Source organism: Geotrypetes seraphini, chromosome 1 (genome assembly GCF_902459505.1).
Source record: "Geotrypetes seraphini chromosome 1, aGeoSer1.1, whole genome shotgun sequence".
Lineage (NCBI taxonomy): Eukaryota > Metazoa > Chordata > Amphibia > Gymnophiona > Dermophiidae > Geotrypetes > Geotrypetes seraphini.
This window is the reverse complement of record NC_047084.1, coordinates 512,845,927-512,866,703: the sequence shown is the minus strand read 5'-3', so window position 1 is coordinate 512,866,703 and position 20,777 is coordinate 512,845,927. Positions and strand designations below refer to the sequence as shown.

The 20,777-nt window shown below is 42.7% G+C and overlaps 1 protein-coding gene across 8 annotated transcripts in view; it reads right to left on the bottom strand.

Moving 5' to 3' along the window:
- Positions 1–20,777, bottom strand: part of SPIN1 (spindlin 1) — a 193,993-nt gene that overhangs the window by 99,471 nt on the left and 73,745 nt on the right. For 4 of the 8 annotated variants that reach the window (XM_033928667.1, XM_033928644.1, XM_033928660.1 and 1 more), the window contains exons 2-3: positions 15,828–15,960; positions 2,631–2,849 (exon numbers count right to left, since the gene is read on the bottom strand). In XM_033928667.1, coding sequence (XP_033784558.1) covers positions 2,631–2,682 — 52 coding nt within the window. In that variant the 5' untranslated portion in view covers positions 2,683–2,849; positions 15,828–15,960. Of the gene's footprint in view, positions 1–2,630; positions 2,850–15,671; positions 15,736–15,827; positions 15,961–20,777 lie in introns of all 8 variants that reach the window. The other 4 variants (XM_033928683.1, XM_033928634.1, XM_033928692.1 and 1 more) reach the window with 2 other exon arrangements.

Sequence of the window (20,777 nt, the reverse complement as noted above, 5' to 3'; positions counted from 1 at the left end):
TTCATTGGGGAAATCCTGAAAACCCGACTGGATTGCGGCCCTCGAGGACCGACATTGGACACCCAGCCATAGTGGTATATAACTCCTAATGAACCAGGTCAAGTCACACTTTCACCAGAGCACTACAATGCGTATATTTGAATATATTTTTACACTAAGTTATAATGAAACCCATATCTACACCTATAGGACCCCTGAAGACCAGTTTTGGTTGAAACACGGACCGTGTTGGGTCTTCTTCAATTTACTACAGTTGTGGATTAATTTTATTCCTTTAAGATTGTGGATTACCTTCTTGTTTTAATAAAGCCTGCATCAGTAACATCAGACTGTCTTGGACTTTCACCTTTCTGTGGATTCATTGGAGTTAATTCTTTGGTTGCAAATGTTTCTCGTGGCACACTAAACGGAACAAATGTTATTCGAAGCACATTATAAATGAAATTATAAAATTGCAAAACCAACAAAAAATTAAATTTGAGACTTATTTATTTATGGGTAATTGTAACAACAGTGAAACTATATAGAATAGAATAGCTAATCAATATGATAGATGTGCTTGTTTTTAAGTGCAAATTAACTGAAAACGCGGCTCGATAGTCAACAAGCAAACACGCATTTCATCATCCGCCATCTGCAGTCGTTCTCTTTTTTTCGATTTAATTTCTGTCAGAGCTGAAAATCCAAGTTCGCAAAGATAAGAAGATCCAAACGGTAGCAAAGCCTTGATTGCTTTGTTGCTCAAGTTAGGATAACTACTGCATAAAAAATAAAAATAAAATTATTTGCTGTTAGTTTTCAAGGACCAATCACATCAAAGAATGATGCTTGTCTGGGTGGTTGTATCTCTACGCACACAGACTCTCATAACATTGACAGAATCTTGCGTACATGACATACATGTCATCCATTGTATTATATACTTATAAAGGGAATTTTTAAAAATAAAGTAAAATTCTGGAATCTCTCATGGCACACCCGGAATCTCTTTGAGGCACACAGTTTGAGAGACACTGCTCTAGAGTAACAACTCTAAGGTGGTCTGAAAAAGTACAACCCACATCAGGCATATATTCTATTAAATTGTCTTGCTCCATATTTGTTTGGTCTGCTCTCTGTCCTGCCAAGTCACTTAACCCTCCATTGCCCTAGGTACAAAATAAGTATCTATATATAATATGTAAACTGCTTTGATTGTAACCACAGAAAACTGGTATATCAAGTCCCATCTCCCTCCCTCCTTCCCCCACTTCACTTACAAAAGAAAACAAAACTGGTAAAATTAAAACTGGAAATCAAAAGAAATCCTCTTTTCAAATCTTCCACCGCCAGTTGGCATTATTTTTTCAGCATTAAGAGCAGTTTAATTGTGTGCTGTTCTCTGAACACTGGAAAGGCATAGCAAACAATGTTATTAAACTTAAGTTTGACTACAATTAAATACAATTTGCGGTCATCTGCCACACGTTACTTCTGTACTAACTGGCCTAATTGGTGGCAGGTTTTGAGAATCAGCTTGCAAGAGCTCTAGAGTTTGCTCAGAACCTGATGTGACACCCTCACAGTAGAGGTAGACCAAATTTTGGATCAGCACCAAAACCAACCCGGTATCCAGATTTTGGCTGAAAATACCAGAGTATTTCTGGCTGAAAACAAACCAACTAGCTACCCTTACAATCCTTTCTCAGCACCCACCACACTCCACCAGTGTTCTAGTGGCTCTTTAGGGCAATTGCTCTTACCTCTGCCAGTTCTACAGCCGAAACAACTACCAAGACTGTTGAGGGAGATCCCAACAGCCATTCTGAGATTGCTCTTGCTTATGCTGGTTCCAATCTGTAGTCACTCCTTCTTATGCCGTTTCCAATCAAAATGGCCACTGGAACCTCCTACGGTAGTTTCTGCAGGAGATTCCGGCAACCATTTTGGATGCTGAACCACTGGAGCACGAGCAACTGGGGATCACTATTATTCCAAGGAGCCATTAGACCACCAGGAGACTTAAAGGTAGGCCTTGGGAAGGACTTCAGGTGTTGGCTGGATATGTTCACCAAAAATGATCTTTAATGGGTGTGGGCGGGGAGTGCCAAGAGTGATAGGGAGGAGGTGGTTGTTCTGTTTCATTCTTGGTCAAAACTGAACTGCAAAATTTTGGTTGGTGGTTTGGTTTTGGTTGAAACCAAGAATTCCAGTTTTGGTCACCCTCTACCTGAGATTTTATTTATAAATACAAAAATTCATGTATTTAACTATACTTCCAAAGAAGCCTATAAAAAGGATCAGGTAAGACAAGTACAGTAATACTAATACTTAAAAAACACAAAAACATTTAATAGATTTGTTCTGTATCTTTAAATAAGAGTCAAATTTTACAACTTTAATTTAATGCACATGACTTAGCAGCACATTTCTACTGTATGCAGTTCAGCCTACAGAAACAGTGGCAACAGAAGGAAACACATTGGTATTGCTTCTGAATTAAGATCAGACAGTAGGCTGGAGAAACAATTTGGCCTTCCATTTCTGGAGTATTCTGGATTTGAATTTCAATCCTCTATCCACTAGAATATGCCACTAATTTGTTTTTTGGTTTGCACCTGCTCTCTTTTCAAAAGACTACTTGCTCTTACCTGCATCAGCTCTGGATCGCTGACCTGCTGTCTTCCCGAATGGGGTCTTCATTCATCTGTGTGTAAGCGAGCAGCAAAGCTGCCAAACTAGGGTGAAAATGCAACACACTCCAACTCTGTTATGACTCAGAGCTGCACAATGAGGAAATGGCTCCTTCTTAATCCACCATATAAGCAAGAGTTTGCTGCTTCAAAGCCCCACAGACGTATTAAATCAATCTGTAAAAATAAAAGCAGGTACTGTATTATAAACGTAAATCAACAGCATGCCTAAAAATATCAAGACACAGAAAGCATCAACTACAAGCAAAATCGTAATTGATACAAATACATATTTAGACCACACACGTGTGAAAATACAACATAACCCAATACACTCATTCTTTAAAGTATTAGGATATATGCTGTTTAAAGTGTTAATTTAAATTTAATGTTGCAGTTAATTTAAACTATAAAAACCAGACCAGCTCTCTATTCTAAAGGGCACCGCGGAGAACCAGCTTTTGATCCGTACTGCTTTGGGAGATGCCCCTGAGGTTGCCCCTGACGAAGGACACGAAACAGGGCTAGGGCAATCAGCTGGCACCCCGCATGAAAAAACAAAAACAGCGCTTTGCAGATAAGTTCCTGTTTTTCAGCCATTTTATTAAGGGTTTAAAATTCACCAGGCTTTACACTTCTCAGGAGCTTTTCACCAATGGCATTTAAAAGCTTTGTTGAATTGTTGATTTATTTATTTGAATCCTATTTAAATTTAATTCTCCACACTATATAGACACCAGGGTTTTGGGCGATTGATAACAATTCTTGCATTATTATAGCTAAAGAGAAAAAGCAGTTTAAAAAAAAAAATTTTGCACTATGAATTATAGATTTTTAGATTAGCCCACAGAGTGTTTTAAAATCATGTGAGTGGGTAATGTCTGCCAAGCACGTTTGTACATTTGGCGGTGTTGAACCCTGGTGAACTCGGACAAAACCTTTCATACAAGTTCCCAGTTACTGATGTAACACTCTAACATCCAAACAAACACTTGGCATAAGGGGTTCAGCTAGCCCGAAACCCTTCAAGGTGTCTGGAGAATAGAGAGCTGGTCTGGTTTTTGTAGTTTTAAGTCATTTTGACCCCTCTCATTTAGAGTAAGGCTCTTATTTTTAGCAGTTAATTTAAGACATTTACACAATAAAACCATCAAATCACTCAGATACCTGAGAGCTATCATTTTGACTACTGTCCACCATAAGTAAACTTTGGGCCATCTCACTTTATAACGAGGCCCAAAACTAGTTTCAATATCAATTTCCTTATCAGCAACAGATGAATTCAGAGACTTGTGGGTTATGACCATCTACCAGCAGGTGGAGATGGAGAGAATTAAACTGTCCTCTTTCACATAGAATAGAGAAAACTGGCTGACCAAGGAGCATGACTATCTCCAGTAGGCAGATGGATGGTCTCTCACAAGCTCCTGGTCTTTTCTTTACTCTTTTACTGTTGAGGGGATGTTTAGGCTAAGCAGTGCCACTTTACAGGGAATACTTGGTAACACCAGGTCCCTCATCCCACCCCATCCTCGTTCCTCAAAAGAAAAAAAAAAGGGGGGGGGGAGAGAGGGCTTTTTGGCATCTTCTAAATGCTTGCAGTCACAGTTTGGAAGGAAATGAATTGGTTCTGAGCCATTGAAAACTGCTTCAGGTCTGTCAACCCTTTACAGTGGTGCATACAACTTGAGTTTCTTTTCTATCTCGGCTAAGACACCAAAAGAGTAGCTCTCTCCGTGTCAGCTGTTAAGGTTTGTTCAAGAAGTAAAAACGCATTTTCAAAGTCAATCTGAGGCTCTTGATCATTCTTTTTTCCTGATTCCTTTTGTGAAACCTTTCTGTTTGGCAAATAGTAAATTTTATTAATTGGAGAAATATTGTTTAGAGAGGTATTTTTAAATTCTCAGTTAAGTATCTCTTAAGAAAATCAATAGGTAAAACATCCTGGAGCAAGAGGAAAATTCAGGAAGCGAAGATTTAACCGCGGATTATAATTTTCTATCTGTTCAAGTTTCCTATGAATTAAGTATCCTTAAATGTAGCTACTTTGAACTGCTGCAATTGTAGTATCTCTTCCTGTGTTTGACTGGCCTGGATAGAAAACTCCATTTTTATTGAATCCACAGTCTCAGTTAAACTATTCAACTTAGTTGCCCTATTAGTTACCTCTTCTGTGGATTTGGACATTTTAGTCTCCATTCATTGGAGCAGCTGCCAGATATCATTCAAGGAAGCCTCTGTGGGAACGGGTACTACCTCAGCTTTCTTGATTGTAGCCATCAGCTGTTCTGCCGTTGATGCTGTGCCCTCGCTGGGAGACCCCGTGCATCCACTTCCTGGATCACGAGTCTCCTGCCCCAGAGCCCCGGTTACAGCTGGACACGGAGGGTTAAGGGAAGGCGGAAGTGAAAGAGATGTTTCAAGGCCCGAAAAGGCGATAGGCTCTCCCAAACCTACGTCCAACGCCGGGCTATTCAGACCTCTGGATACTTGTGTCATCGTCGATAGAGCTGCAAAGAAGCGATCGATCGTCTGCTGGACTGGGGTAGATGCTAGTGCCGGCGAGGGTATGGCCCTAATCACCCCCTTCCTTTTCATATGTGGCATAGCAGCAACGCTGAAAAATTACAGTGAACGAACAGCAGGTAATGAGGACGGGAACTCCAGCAGTTGCCAGATCTTAACTGCGTCTTACTCTCAGCTCACACGCCACCGCCATCTTGACTCCCCCCCAATTCAATTTATTATATGTATGCATTGTTACTGGTCTCTGTGAATAAAACAATCCTTGTGTAAATATAATCTCATCAAAAACATTTTCAACATGGATTTATGCCAATTTAAGGCTATATTGGGTGGGTACCTGTCAATAATCTAGTTCTGGATATCACCCACTTTGCATTGAGTCCTCAACAGGCAAAAAATGTCACTGAACTCATCTTTTAAAGTCATCATGTGAGAACGACAACACATGATAACGTGAAACCTGTAAAAAATAAAAATAAAAAAACCCAAGCCAATGAAGTACTGCAAGGGAGAAATTTGAAAACAAAGTTACAGAAATGCTCACCATTCAATTCCATTGTTGAGACCATGTGGTTGAAGGGTATTTAATCGACCACTCTTGTGCTACACTGCCATCCCTTTTTAGTTTAGCAGCTTCCAAAATAGAGAACCACAAATCATCCGTAATGTGTTGTCACTCCAGTGCTATATAAAAAGGGCTTCGAATATGTTTGTTCTAATTTTACTTAAATATTCTCCAACGCGTGTTTTGACATGCCTGGTGGTGTGTCCCAAATACAAAAGGAGACACGGACACTGTACTACATACACCACTCCACAAGTATTGCAATCGGAATTGGTCTTCTTGCTTCTTTAACATACCCACTTAGGTAGGTTCATTTCATGAAGTGCAACACTAAACTAACATAATTTGTAATGGCCACAAGAATAATGGTCATTGTTGATTGGAATGGTAGCTCCAGAGTCTGCAATAAATTGTGATCTCATTAAAATGTTGTTTCAAATTAGGCTCTTTGTAAAGGCAAATCTAGGAACATCTTGGAAAACAGAGTGACACTTCAAGATACTCCAATGTGACTTAATAATGCACTTGATCTGGAACGCATTTTGGGAGTATGGTAAAATACATACCAGTGGCGATTCCTCCATTCTATCTTGAGATTGTAATAGCATTGAATGATTGGCATATAGAGCTCTTTTATATACTTTTTAAATAAATGATTCCGGATATCCTCTTTCAATAAATCTAACCCTCATGTTTTCGGCTTTAACAATAAAATCTTCTTTAGAAGAACATAGTCATTTGAAATACGAGAGTCATTTCATAAATAATGCACAGCTTGGTAATATTGCAGAGTGGATAATGCAATTGCAGTAAACCTTGTTTCACTTTCACTTCAGTACTTGAAGCAGCAGGACATGTGCTTAGGAGCTCTGTAGTGTACATAATATGGCTGTGACAAGTGTAGGAAATGAAGGCTGAAGGTGTCTCGGGTACTGTGTCTGTTGACAATCAGAGGTCGTACATTAAGACTGAACCTCTAAGTTGCAAAAACCCGACAGAAATCTACAGTGCGTTACGTGAAGTTTGTGGTGACTTAACAGGGGACTGTAGTACAGTTTCTCGGTGGGCAACTCATTTTTGGAGTGGTCGTATAAGCATAGATGATGATGCAAGACCAGGAAGGCCAAAATCAACTACCGATGAACGATGTGTGAAACTTGTGGCTGATGCTCTTGAACAAGATCGTTGTGCGACATGCAAGGAACTTTCTGAAATCACAGGGATTCCACCAACATCAGTATACTGAATTCTGACAACTGATTTAAAAAAGAGAAAAATTTCTACGCGATTTCCCCACTTCTTGACTGCTGAACAGCAGCAGAGATGCCTGAACAATGTAACTGTGCTGAAACAAAGATTTGACGTTGAAGGTCAGGCATTCTTGAATCAAATTGTTGCTATTGATGAAACGCGGGTCTGAGACTTTGAGCCGGAGCTGAAATCACAGTCCAACGAGTGGAGAGCTCCATCTTCCCCACGACCAAAAAAATTTCAATGCGCTCAATCAAAAGTCACACAAATGATGATTTTTGGTTATGATCATGAAGGCATCATCATCACAAACAAAGTTCCATGTAGAAGAAGTGTCACAACAAAAAATGTGCAGAAAAATGCACAAAAACTGACCTCAGTTGCTCTTGACTGGGTCACTCATTCTTCACAACGCTCGCCTGCATATAGGAAATGTCATCATTGAAAAACTACGCGAATACAGCTGGGAGGCGTTACCTCATGCTCCCTACAGTCCAGACATGAGTCCACCATACTTCGACCTTTTTCCAAAGTTGAAACAACCTACGCGTGAACATTGTTTTGTATCTCTGGAAGAGCTTTCTTCCGCCGTTACCCAAGCCATTCGGCAACTGAACAAAAACGATGTCTTGGAAGGAATAATGAAGCTTCCCGAATGTTGGGACTCGGTCATTGCAAAGCAGGGAGACTATATTGAAGGACTGTAAAGAAATATTTGGAAAAAAACAACATGTAAATTAAAAAAAAAAAAAATAGTGTGAATTATTGATGAAATTATCCTTGTATACGAACTGTCCAGTTGGAATGTTATCCCTTAAATGACATGGATGAAAACTGTCATATCGCAGCAGATTGTTTCTGTCTGTACTTTTTCTGAAAATAGTGGTGTTAAAAATACTATTCTCAAGAGTAGTTAAGATAAGTAGTCTGTGATGTATTTGAAAAGAAAATTGAAAATTCGAGTCACATCTGTTAAGCCACTCAAAAAAACTATCCAATTCTGAACTGGTGCACACCATACAGCAAACATATCACAAATGTATCACTTCCAAAATAGCAAATTCTCAAAAAATTCAAAAGGGTATAGAAACTTTTCTTCAAAAGCTGCCACATATAAACAAGCGATCGAGGGGGCCATTTTGGCATCCATCGCTGTTCCCTTTATTTGCATAAAGAACTTTTGATCAAAATGAAAATAGTTCATATTGAAGGCTAGCTAAGCAAGTTGAACCAATAGTTCAACCCGTGCTAGAGAAATATCGCATGGCTCCAAATGCTGTTGAATAATACCAATCACAGCTTGTGGTGGTATTTTCATGTACAGTGCTGAAATATCCATTATCATCAGGATGGCATGGAATGGTTATCATTTCTGTAATAATTTTGTTTTCAAATTTCTCCCTCACAGTATTTCATTGGCTAGGGGTTTGTTTTTTGATTTTTCACAGGTTTCACGTCATCACGGTGTTATTGTTCTCACGTAATGATTTTAAGACAAATTCAGTGGCATATTTTGCCAGTTGAAGTCTCAAGGAAGAGTGGGTGATATCCAGAACTACATTGGCAGGAACCTGTCCGATATAGCCGATATATCAAAAAACATTTTCAACATGCATTTATTTACACAAGGCTTGTTTTATTCACAGAGACCAATAACAATGCATACACATATAATAAACTGAATTAGGTTCCTTGAAGAAGGAAGTGAAACATGGTCTACATCGGGACACTCAAGTTTTCTGATAATAAGTTTTCCTTTTTTTGATTGCTTTTGCACTATTGAAAGAAAAATTCACCATTGCAAATAATTTTTTTTTTACATATGTGATGATGGGGTGGTGAGTCCTTCACTGGGGATTTCATTCCCAGGCAGACTCCAGATCTCTGAGCATATGTTATGTACGGATAGTAAAAACATTTTTATGTACATGTTGAGAGTTTCAAAGCCTTAGAGCAAGGGATTATTGTTTAATTTTCTTATTTTCATTATATCCCTTCTTGCATTAGAAGGGTATTCTCTGGTTTACATATTTTTGACATTCTCTGTAGCTGCCATACTGTTGTGTGGCTGGTCTCGTGCATGTTCTTCTTAGGCTAGTTACCCACAACTATGTGGTGGCTGTGGGCCCTTATCCTCTTCTGGTTCTCGAGCATCTCGCCTTGAGCACAATTACTGCATCTCGGCTCAACATAGGGTACCTTTCCACACCAATAACTCGCACAAAAATATGCATTTCCATAAAAATAATATTTATTCAATTTATATCAAAATTAAATGAGGTTAAAATTAGAATTAAAATGCCAAATATGCATTGCCACAAACTATAGCCCCATAATTATTGTTTGTGTGAGGGAGACCTGTTACACTTAACAAAATTGTCTATGCATGTGGAGAAAGATCTCCACAGAATCAGGGCTGTGTAGTTGCTTATATAATTGTAAATGTCATCACTCCTAGCTCCAATCCATGGTAACAGTTGACCTTTTACCTAATATCCTGTCCTGAACCTATTGCTTTTTCATTGGAATGTGACTTGAGATCAAAAGGTCATTGGCCAGACTGCACACGGTCTTCACAGTTCATCTTAATTTTTTAAAGTTTAAACCTCATAAAATAACTATAAGTTTTTAGAACATTTTCCTATTTGAATATTACACATGCAGTCAATCATCCTTGGAGCTCCAACAACATTCATACATTCAAGCCATATAACTTTTGTTAACTCAGTAATTATAAAAGCACCTAAGGAAGATTTTAACAAACAGACTCTTCCCTTTCATAATGGAATAAAAGATCATATATCTTCATTACAACTAGGCCAGAAGTCAGACGTCCTTCTACCCAGTCTCTTGGGCATACCAGTATAACAAAGAAACAGGCTTAAGGTGGGAAAACTGAGGTCTATCTCCTTAGCTCACAAGAAGGGAGGGGGAGCAGCCCATTCGGTCAGAGAACCAAAGACAGGAACTTTTAGTTCTGAATAGACTTCAAGAAGTATTTTTAATCATTTACCTCTACATATGTTTATGCACTTAAGTCTTTTCCTAAATCCTGCATAACCAGCAAATTACACAAATATATATATATTATTCCTATGATTTTCTTACTATTTATTCACAATTTTTCTAGCTCTTAACTGTATCCTATATTCAATTTTCTGTTTCTCTTTCCCAGAGAAGCACCTAACTTTTCATATGCTTTAAACTGGGCGTTGCCTTATCTATCAATTTTACCTCTAGCTAGTTTACCCAAAACCATAAGGAAAGTAGGTGTCTGAATGTAGAAAAATCTACATCCAACTAAGGTCTCTTTATTTATGCCTGCATATATCAAACAAATACCTTTTACACTGTCCATCTTAGGACGGCTTGCCACACCCTCATTTATTTGAGCCAAATGGCCACATCCTCAGCCTGTAGGTAGCACTAGATCCTTACGTGAGACGCTCATATCTAGTTTTCACTAATTGTCCTTCTGCTTTATTATGAGAAATACTGGCACACCGAGGAGCATGACTTCCTGTGTGACAAAGCTCAGTTTAATGCTTTCTATTAGAGAATGACACGGTGGCAATTACCTACGGCTAGCCGCGAATAAGCCGCCGAAATGGGGGGGGGAGTGCTCACTGCGGGCACAGGGACAAGGCTATCCACTGCACAGTCACCGATCACGCATGGCCCCCTCCCTCCCTCCGGTCAAATCTATCTCCCTTTCTCCCCCTTACCTTCGCGGCACTTTAGTAAAGAAACTTACTGAAGCCGGTGAAACCTGCCTGCATTCGCGTGTGTATGGGCAGAAGTTTCTCCTCTGACGCAACTTCCGGTTGCGTCAGAGGAGAAGCTTCCGCCCACACATACTCGACTGCAGGCAGGCAGGCTTTGCCGGCTTCAGTAAATTTCTTTACTAAAGCACCACGAAGGTAAAAGAGAGTGAGGGAGATTTGGGCCACTGAAGGGCGGTGAGGTGATGAGAGGGAAGGGTGGATGCTGCGGGGACGGGGCAGTGAAAGGGCGGTGAACGGGACGGGGCGATGAAGGGGATGGGGCGGTGGACCGGGGACGGGGCAGTGACAGAGACAGATATTTTCCCAGTGTCATTATCTACCTTCTATCTTCACCTACTGGTAGATGTGCATAATCCACCTTCAAGTAATCTGCTGTGACAGAAAGAAAATGATCAGGTAAGACAATTTTTCCTTCTCAGTCTGCTCTCGAATGACTAGAGTACTGATAACTCAAGAGAGCATTATGATCTAGCTGGAATCAGAGCTATTTAATCTACTGAACTTATGGAGTTTAAATAATTTATGTGAAAATTGTCTTCCAAACAGTTTTACTACAGTAGTCATGTGATTGGCTTCACATTAGTGACAACTCTTTTCCTCGTAACAGCTGACAGCTAGACTCCCCTTTCTAAATGTTACAGTGATATCTCACAATAACCAGAAAATTACTGGCAATGAAGCAAACTATAAATATCAGGTACATACCAGCAAAATAAAATTATTATAAGTAAGATGAATGTAACCATTGGCAAACACTCCTCAATAAATCTCAGAAAAAGTAAACTCAAAAAGACTCTTTTACTGCAACTCTAGCATTACAACTAGTTTCTTTTCTTCAACAATTTTTTTAAAGAATATCAGCTATTACCTCCAGCAAGTTATGCTTTTTTATTAAACTACAGTCTTATCATTTGTAAAAACCAGGAATGGTAATTCGCACAGTAAAGAACTTGTTCCCAGCAGTGTGTGCACTAGTTTTCCCCAAACACAGACTAGTACTCAAGATAGATCTGAAGATCTGGCCTGTCCCATGGAAATGATTCAGGTGCAGCATTTCAGAGTTCCCTGGAAGCACAGCAAGGGAAAGAGGTTCAGTTTCCCTGGTTTACTAAGCAATACACACTAGAACCAAAGAGAGGCTGGGAATGGGAAGGGCACCTAAATGTACCTTGGTGAAAAGCCTCGAGACAGGTAACAGAACAGCAGCCTGGAAGCACTTCCCTTGAGTAGCCATAGGAAATCATGGAAGCTATGGAGGAATGGGAGATCTATCCCGAGGAGCCAATGTGGGTTACCACTTTTACTTTCACATCTAGTGTCCACACTGAGCGTCAGTCCGACAGGAGTATTGCCTGTAATCCACAAATTTCAAGGATTTTATACATAGTTGTACCCCATAAGACTCTTTATTTGTGAAGCAAAGCACAACTTGGACTCCTAAAGGAGTGTTTCTTCGATACACAGACCATGTTGGGTCCGGTATACATATATATGAGAGCCATCCTTTGGATAACTTTTTACTCACTTTTAATAAAAGCTCCTGTACCTTGTACATTCTTCTCTGCAGTTTCTTTTTGTTTTTGGTGTTCTCACTGCAGACATGTTGGATCTCACTTTCTTTTGACAAAGAAACAACATGACAAACCCAAAATGAAACATAAGAACATAAGAATTGCCACTGCTGGGTCAGACCAGTGGTCCATTGAGCCCAGCAGTCCACTCACGTGGCGGCCCCCAGGTCAAAGACCAGTGCTCTAAATGAGTCTAGCCTCACCTGCGTAAGTTCCAGTTTATCAGGAATTTGTCCAACTTTGTCTTGAATCCCTGGAGGGTGTTTTCCCATAAGACTCCAGAAGAGCGTTCCAGTTTTCCACCACTCTCTGGGTGAAGAAGAACTTCCTTACGTTTGTACAGAATCTATCCCCTTTCAACTTTAGAGAGTGCCCTCTCGTTCTCCCTACCTTGGAGAGGGTGAACAATCTGTCTTTATCTGCTAAGTCTATTCCCTTCAGTATTTTGAATGTTTCGATCATGTCCCCTCTCAGACTCCTCTTTTCAAGGGAGAAGGGGCCCAGTTTCTCTAATCTTTCGCTGTATGGAAACTCCTTAACCATCTTAGTCGCTCTTCTCTGGACCCTTTCGAGTAGTACCGTGTCCTTCTTCATGTAAGTTGACCAGTGCTGGACGCAGTATTCCAGGTGAGGGCGCACCATGGCCCGGTACAACGACATAATAACCTTTTCCGATCTGTCTTTGACCTGGGGGCCGCAGCGTGAGCGAACTGCTGGGCATGATGGACCACTGGTCTGACCCAGCAGCAGCAGTTCTTATGTTCAGTAACAACTGTCGTTATGGCATCAGCTGTCTGGAGCACCAATTGCCTGGTAAGGAGAAAGCGGCAGTGATGGGGTAAAGTGCAGGGTAGTGCCAGTGTCAGTCATGGGAAGCCGTGCAGGACAGCAGCTCCAGTCATTGGGATGGGGAGTGCAAAAAGCAGCACCTGTCATTTTAAAGGGTATACAGAAGCACCAGCTACCAGGTTGACTCAAATATAAACTAACACCCCCATTTTTGGCCCCAAAATCTCAGTTTATATTCGAGCATATACGGTAAATTAGCACTGAATTTTTTAGTACCATAATTCCTGTTTTTAATCTCAATTTAATAGTTCCACTATCACTTTTGCAAAATAAATAGTTGACTCCTGTTTCAACACAAGTTAAGAGTTTAGGTATACTTTTAGATCAAGCTTTCAATAAAGCCTCATTATTCAAAGAGTGCTCTCTTCAAATTGCATTGGCTTAGACGTTTGAAATATTAAGAAAAGCTTTCACATGCTGCAAATCTCAATCCCTTTCCCTTAGTTACAGCATCTTTAGAGTTAATGGTTTGGTTTTAGGTTTAACTAGCTTCATATTTAAAATTATTACAAGTTCAAAATGCTGCTGCCATAGTTTTGATGGGTGCATACAAGTTTGATCATATTACTGACTGAGGATGTGATTATGATCATGATCATAATGTAATTTCAGGAAAGGGGTGAGAGAAGAGTTAAAGCCCTGGAATGTGTGGTGCAAGATGTATTGAGGCACAAATGAAAAGACAAATGAGTTGTATGTAGCTAGCTACAGGTATGGATAAATGGAAACAAACCAACATTGTAAGGGGAACAGAGTATTCAAACTACAGAACAAAGAAACCACAAGAGCAAACAGTTCTTGAAGACACATAAGAAATGAGAAATGTGCAGGCTGAAAATTTCCAATTAAGCTATGCAAATGATCTTTAGGTGCAAAGTACAAGCATGATAGATTGTGCAAGCAAAAGACATGTTCTTATGTACTATTTTCCTGCCTATTTCTGACATCACTGTAATGCAGGGATCTCAAAGTCCCTCTTTGAGAGCCGCAATCCAGTCGGTTTTTCAGGATTTCCCCAATGAATATGCATTGAAAGCATAGATCTCAAGCATATTCATTGGGGAAATCCTGAAAACCCGACTGGATTGCGGCCCTCAAGGAGGGACTTTGAGACCCCTGCTGTAATGTGACAGTGGGACCATCAGCTCTGGGTTTCTGTGAGCAATTTTCCCTTGTACAACTATTAGCTGCATATAATTTGTAATTGTTTAATATGTTTAATTTTAATCTACTTAAGAAAATTTACTTATACTTGTACAAGTCTCTTTGTGGTCGATCTCTGTTGAATGGAGATCACAGCCCCCCCCCCCCCCCCCCCATGTTATTTAAGTTGCATTGGCTGCCAGTAGAATGGAGAGTTCAATTTAAAATTTAAAAAAAACTTTACATCACAAAACTCCCATTGTGCATTAGTTCTACACTTAAGAACTTAAGATATATAAATTGTTCTTCACTTATTGAAAATGAATAAAGATTATTTTAAAAAAAAGATATACAAGCCTCCAAGGATATTGAGATCAGTCAATTTAATATTGCTCAATGTTCCATTGTTTCATCAGGTCTGTCTTGACAGCCATCACCATATGTTTGCAGTAGCTGGAATGATAATTAATTATCCCCCTCTTTTACTAAGGCCAACTCAGCACATGCTAAATGCTAACACGTCCATAGAATATAATGGACACGTTAGCATTTAGCAAGCGCTAATATTTAGCGTGCACTAAATCAGCTAGTGCACCTTAGTAAAAGGACCCCTATGTGAGGTCTATAACTTGTACTTCACCATTTCTTAAAAAGCTTACATCACATTTCGAAAATCTTTTCCAACAAATGTACCACATAGTTAAAAATAATAAGGAATGCACATTTTAATTTTCATGTAATTATTTTTAACTTTATATTTTGTTTAGTTTGCTGTGTATGGTCACAGAACTATAAAAAGTATGTACTGCATGTTTTTTGTATTTCCCCACCCCAAATTGATGATGGTTTATAGGGCTTGTTTATAAAATAGATTCCTCTGGGGGCCCTTTTACCCTAAGAGAACCTCAAAACCTTTCCTATGCCTCTTTCTCTTTTAAAACCAGTTATCCAACTGGTCCAGAAGCACTACATGGTATGTTTATCAGCCATCTGAAGGAGATGGAAATACTGAGAAACCATGCTTGCACAATTCCCTATATAGGACAGAGTTCATGTTTGATTGGCTCTGTCTTGTATCTGTGGTTGGTAATCATAACCCACTGGTTCTTGTCTGGTCGAGACCATAAGGAATTATGTTTAATGTTTTCTAGGAGAATGCTTGTTAACATTTAGAAAAGATGATGATTCTATGTTAAGTAGCTACAAGGCTAAAACCAAAGCATTTATTGTATATACCTATAAATTTCATAGCAGAAGAGGTTTCCCTCCACTAAAAAAAACAGTTTTTCTTCTAAGTACAAGCCAATACCTGTATTTTTCTGGCATGGTATCTCAATATGAAACATCTTGGCAGTCTGCAGCAAAATATGCAACTGGAAGCAATAATCAAATCTTGGTCACTGACCTAATACACTTTAGCACAGTAGGTTATAACATTCTGAACAAGTACTCATAAGAATTATACCTGGCAAGCAGAGCTAACTGCTGCACTAGACAGAAGGAAACCAGACAGTGTCTCAGCTTCAGACACAACTTCTTCCCACTGGGACATAAATAGCATGGAGTGAGGCAGGAGCATGTTTCCAATAAACTAGAAGCTGAGGTGTAAAATAAAGTTTCAGTATAAGTTTAAGAGAAAAGTGATGCAAAAACATGTTTGTAAATACATCATAAAATTAAAGAAAAACAGGAAATTGGCACAGAGCCGAGAACTGGATAAGCCTGGCTAAAATCTCACTGCTGCTCCTTTTGATCTCGGGCAATTTATTTAGGCCCCCTTTCACTAAGCCGCAGGAGCACGTGCTGATGCAGTAAATGCTCCAATGCCCATTCAATCTCTATGGATGTCGGAGCATTTAATGCATCGGCCTGTGTTATTGGGCTTAGTAAAAGAGGGGGGTTAGCTTGTAAGCCCTCTAGAGACAAGGGAAATACATACTGAACCTGACTAACTTATCTACAGCTACTACTGAAAAAGGTGTGAGCTAAAACCAAATAAATAAAATTACCAAGAACTCCACCCTTCCCCCCCCCCAACACACACACAACCACCCAATTTTAAACAGTTGCCTTCTCCCTTCCAAACATAGGGCTACATGAAAATCCTTCCTTACACCTTACTGAATATTCATCCAAAAGCCATCTTTTAATTATGGATGTCATTACTTCCCCCAATTGTACCCCAGGCTGCCATTTAAGCTCTCCCAAAAGTGATTACCATCCAGGGCCGGATTAAGACCCTTAGATGCCCTAAGCACTAACTAATTTTGGTGCTCCCTTACACTTGTAATTCAAAATATTAAAACAATAATAAACCATAAAATAAAATTTTATTTATCGAAAATATAGCACAGTTACTTACCGTAACAGGTGTTATCCAGGGACAGCAGGCATATATTCTCACATGTGGGTGACGTCATCTACGGAGCCCCGATGCAGAAGCATTTTCAAGCAAACTTGATTGAAGATTTAAGTTTGCTCTGCTGCTCCACGCATGCGTGCCTTCCTGCTCCACTAGGGGGCGCATCCCCTCGTGGTCTCCAGTTCACTTAACTAGCAAAGAAGCCAACCTCGGGGAGGTGGGCGGGTTGTGAGAATATATGCCTGCTGTCCCTGGATAACACCTGTTACAGTAAGTAACTGTGCTTTATCCCAGGACAAGCAGGCATGATATTCTCACATGTGGGTGACCTCCAAGCTAACTGAAAAGGGATGGAGGGAAGCTGGCGATTTAAGCAAATAGATTTCGCAGTACCGATTGGCCGAACCGGCCATCGCTTCTGGACAGTGAGTCCAGACAGTAGTGGGAGGTGAAAGTATGAACCGAAGACCACGTGGCAGCCTTGCAGATTTCCTCAATAGGTGTGGACCTGAGGAACGCTACGGAGGCTGCCATCGCTCGGACATTGTGTCCCGTTACTCGACCATGCAGCGCGAGACCAGTCTGAGCGTAGCAAAAGGTGATGCAATCATCCAACCAGTTGGATAAGGTGCGCTTGGAAACTGGGTGGCCTAACCGGTTTGGGTCGAAGGACAAAAACAATTGTGAGACTTTCCGGTGTGGTTGAGTGCGTTGGAGGTAAAAGGCCAACGCTCTCTTACAGTCAAGAGTGTGAAGCGCCACCTCTCCGGGGTGAGAGTGGGGCTTGGGAAAAAACACAGGTAAGACGATGGACTGATTGAGGTGGAAATCAGACACTACTTTAGGCAAGAACTTTGGATGTGTGCGGAGTACCACCTTGTCATGGTGGAAAACAGTGAAGGGTGGGTCTGCTACCAGAGCCTGTAGCTCACTAACTCGCCGGGCGGAAGTGAGTAAAAGCAGGAAGATCACCTTCCACGTGAGGAATTTAGGATGGCATTTGTCTAGGGGCTCAAATGGAGGTTTCATTAGTTGAGCCAGAACCACGTTAAGGTCCCGAACCACCGGAGGGGGTTTGAGAGGAGGGTGGACATTCAGAAGGCCCTTCATGAAGCGAGAGACTAAAGGGTGGAGCGAGAGGGCTTTTCCTTTCAGGGGCTGATGAAAGGCCGCAATTGCACTGAGATGTACTCGAATGGAGTTGGTCTTTAGGTCTCAGTCGAGGAGGAAGGCGTCGGCCTCGAGTCGGTCCGGGGAGTGTATCCGGGAGCAGAAGAGGGGCAGTTTGTGGTTGTGGGGGGATGCGAACAGATCTATTTGAGGCGTCCCCCACTTTTCGAACACCTGTTGTAGGGTCTGAGAGTGCAGTGACCACTCGTGTGGCTGGAGGAGGCGGCTGAGTCTGTCCGCCAGACAGTTTTGTTCTCCTTGTATGTACACCGCTCGAAGGAAGGTGTTGTTGGAGATTGCCCATTTCCAGAGGCGTATGGCTTCTCGGCAGAGGGACCAAGACCCTGTCCCCCCTTGTTTGTTTACGTAGTACATTGCTACCTGGTTGTCGGTACGGATGAGGACCACCCGGTCGTGAAGCAGATGTTGAAAAGCTACAGCTGCGAGATAGATGGCCCGGAGTTCTAGCACGTTGATTTGACAGCGACGGTCTTCTGCTGACCACATCCCCTGAGTGCGGAGGCCGTCCAGGTGGGCTCCCCAAGCGTACTCCGACGAGTCCGTGGTGAGTACCTTGCTGTGAGGAGGGACGAGGAAGAGCAAACCTTTGGAGAGATTTGAAGAGTCGGCCCACCAGCGGAGCGATCGTTGCAAAGAGGGAGTCACTGTTACGGGACGATCGATCGGGTCCCGGTCTTGACGCCATTGAGAGGCCAGGGTCCATTGAGGGATTCTCAGATGGAGACGGGAGAAGGGTGTGACATGGACGGTGGAGGCCATGTGGCCCAGGAGAGTCATCATCTGTCGAGCTGATACCGAGGTCAGCAGTGAGATCCTTCAGCTCAGACTTACTAACGCCTCTAGACGCGGAGGGGGGAGGAAGGAACGGAGGCGAACCGTGTCCAGCGTGGCCCCGATGAATTGTTGGGACTGCGAGGGGCATAGTTGGGATTTTGGGAAGTTTATCTCGAACCCCAGACTCTGTAGGTAGATAATAGTCTGTTGGGTCGCTGAGGTAACCCCTTCCCTGGACGGAGCTTTGATCAGCCAGTCGTCCAGGTAGGGGAATACCTGAAGGCCTTGGGAGCGTAAGGTAGCTGCGACCACCACGAGGCACTTGGTGAAGACCCGAGGTGACGATGCTAGGCCGAAGGGGAGGGCTCGGTAGGGAAAGCATCCGAAATTTTTCCCCGTACCAGAAATTTGTTGAGGCGTCTCAAGTCTAGTATTGGGCGAAGGTCTCCCGTTTTTTTCGGTACCAGGAAGTAACGGGAGTAGAAGCCCTTCCCCCGTTGGCCGGGGGGAACCTCCTCCACTGCTCTCAGGTGAAGCAGATCTCGAGCTTCGGAGAGGAGTAGGGGTAGCTGCGTCTGGTTGGGAGGGCAATTCCTTGGGGGGTTGTCTGGAGGAATGGCCCGAAAGTTGAGAGTATCCTGATGAGATCACGCCAAGGACCCATGCGTCCAACGTGATTTGTTTCCAGCGAGGGTAAAAGGCTTTGAGTCGACCCCCGATGGGAAGGGGGCCTGGGACTATGGCGGAGGGGGCCTGCCCCATTCCGCGTATCCCGTCAAAAGGACGGGGATGGTTTGGTAGTCGCAGGCGGTTGGGACTTGGGCAGAGCCCGATGGTGGGCTTGCGGGCGCCTGGGCGGAGGCCGTGAGAAGGCAGGAGTGGATTTTTGTGGGTAGCGGCGCGGAGAGGCCCTGAACGGTCTGGACGCGGGAGGTTTAGGCTTTTGCCGCACGAGGGAGGCAAACGAGCGTTCGTGTTCGGAGAGGCGTTTTGTAGCCGCCTCGATAGTGTCACGAACAGTTCTTTACCCACGCAGGGAAGGTTTGCCAACCGGTCCTGTAAGTTTGGGTCCATGTCGACCAGGCGCAGCCAAGCTAGTCGGCGCATGGCGATAGCAAAGGCTGACTCTCTGGAGGAGAGCTCGAAGCCATCGTAGGCCGCGTGGAATAGATGGAGGCGTAGGTTGGAGAAGGACTCTAAAAGCAGGATAAACGCTCCTTGGCGGGAGGCTGGTAAGTCAGTCTCAAAGGCTCTCAGTAGTCCAATGAGGTGTTTGAGGAAGGATGTGAAGGTGAAAGTGTAGCTTTGCACCCTAGAGGCCATCATCGCATTTTGATATAGTCTCCTGCCGAACTTGTCTAGGGTTCGGCCCTCTCAGCCTGGGGGGACCGCCGCTGAGACCCTGGAGGGGTGAGCCTTTTTCAAGGAGGATTCTACTTTTCCAAGGAGGACTGGTGGGAGAGCTGCGGTTGTTCAAATCCTGGGAAGGGTACTGTACGGTACTTGGCCTCCATTTTGGAGGGTACTGCTGTGACCATATAGGGGGTTTCCAGGTTCCTGAAGAAAGCCTGTTGGAGTGCCGGGTTAGGCGGTAAGCGAAGGGACTCTCTGGGCAGTGATGGCATATCCAGCTCCGCTAGGTACTCCTTAGAGTATCTGGAGTCGGACTGGAGGTCTAAGTCCAAGGCGTGGCCCATGTCCTGGACAAAGCGAGAGAAGGATGGGCGGGATGTTCCCGAGGCCCCGTGTGGGGTCGGTGAACGAGACCTCCGTCGGGTGGAGAAGGATGGGGAGGCTTCCCTCGAGTATCGAGGCTCCTGCTCCGATCCCCACTCCGAGGAGCCCTTCGGAGACGATGCCGGGGTTCGGGGTACCGATCAATGTCGAGTCGGTGACCTATACCCGGACTCCCTCGGTGAAAGTATGAAACCTCGGATCGGAGCCCCGGTCCGAGGGGGAGTTCGGAGGATGCACGGGTTGGAGAGTGATAGCTCCGCCACCCTAAGCGGTCCCGTACGAGGTGTAGGTGAACGGCCTTGTGGAGTGGGGGAACCCCGGGCCTTCTTGGAGGTGCGGCGGTTCGAGGTT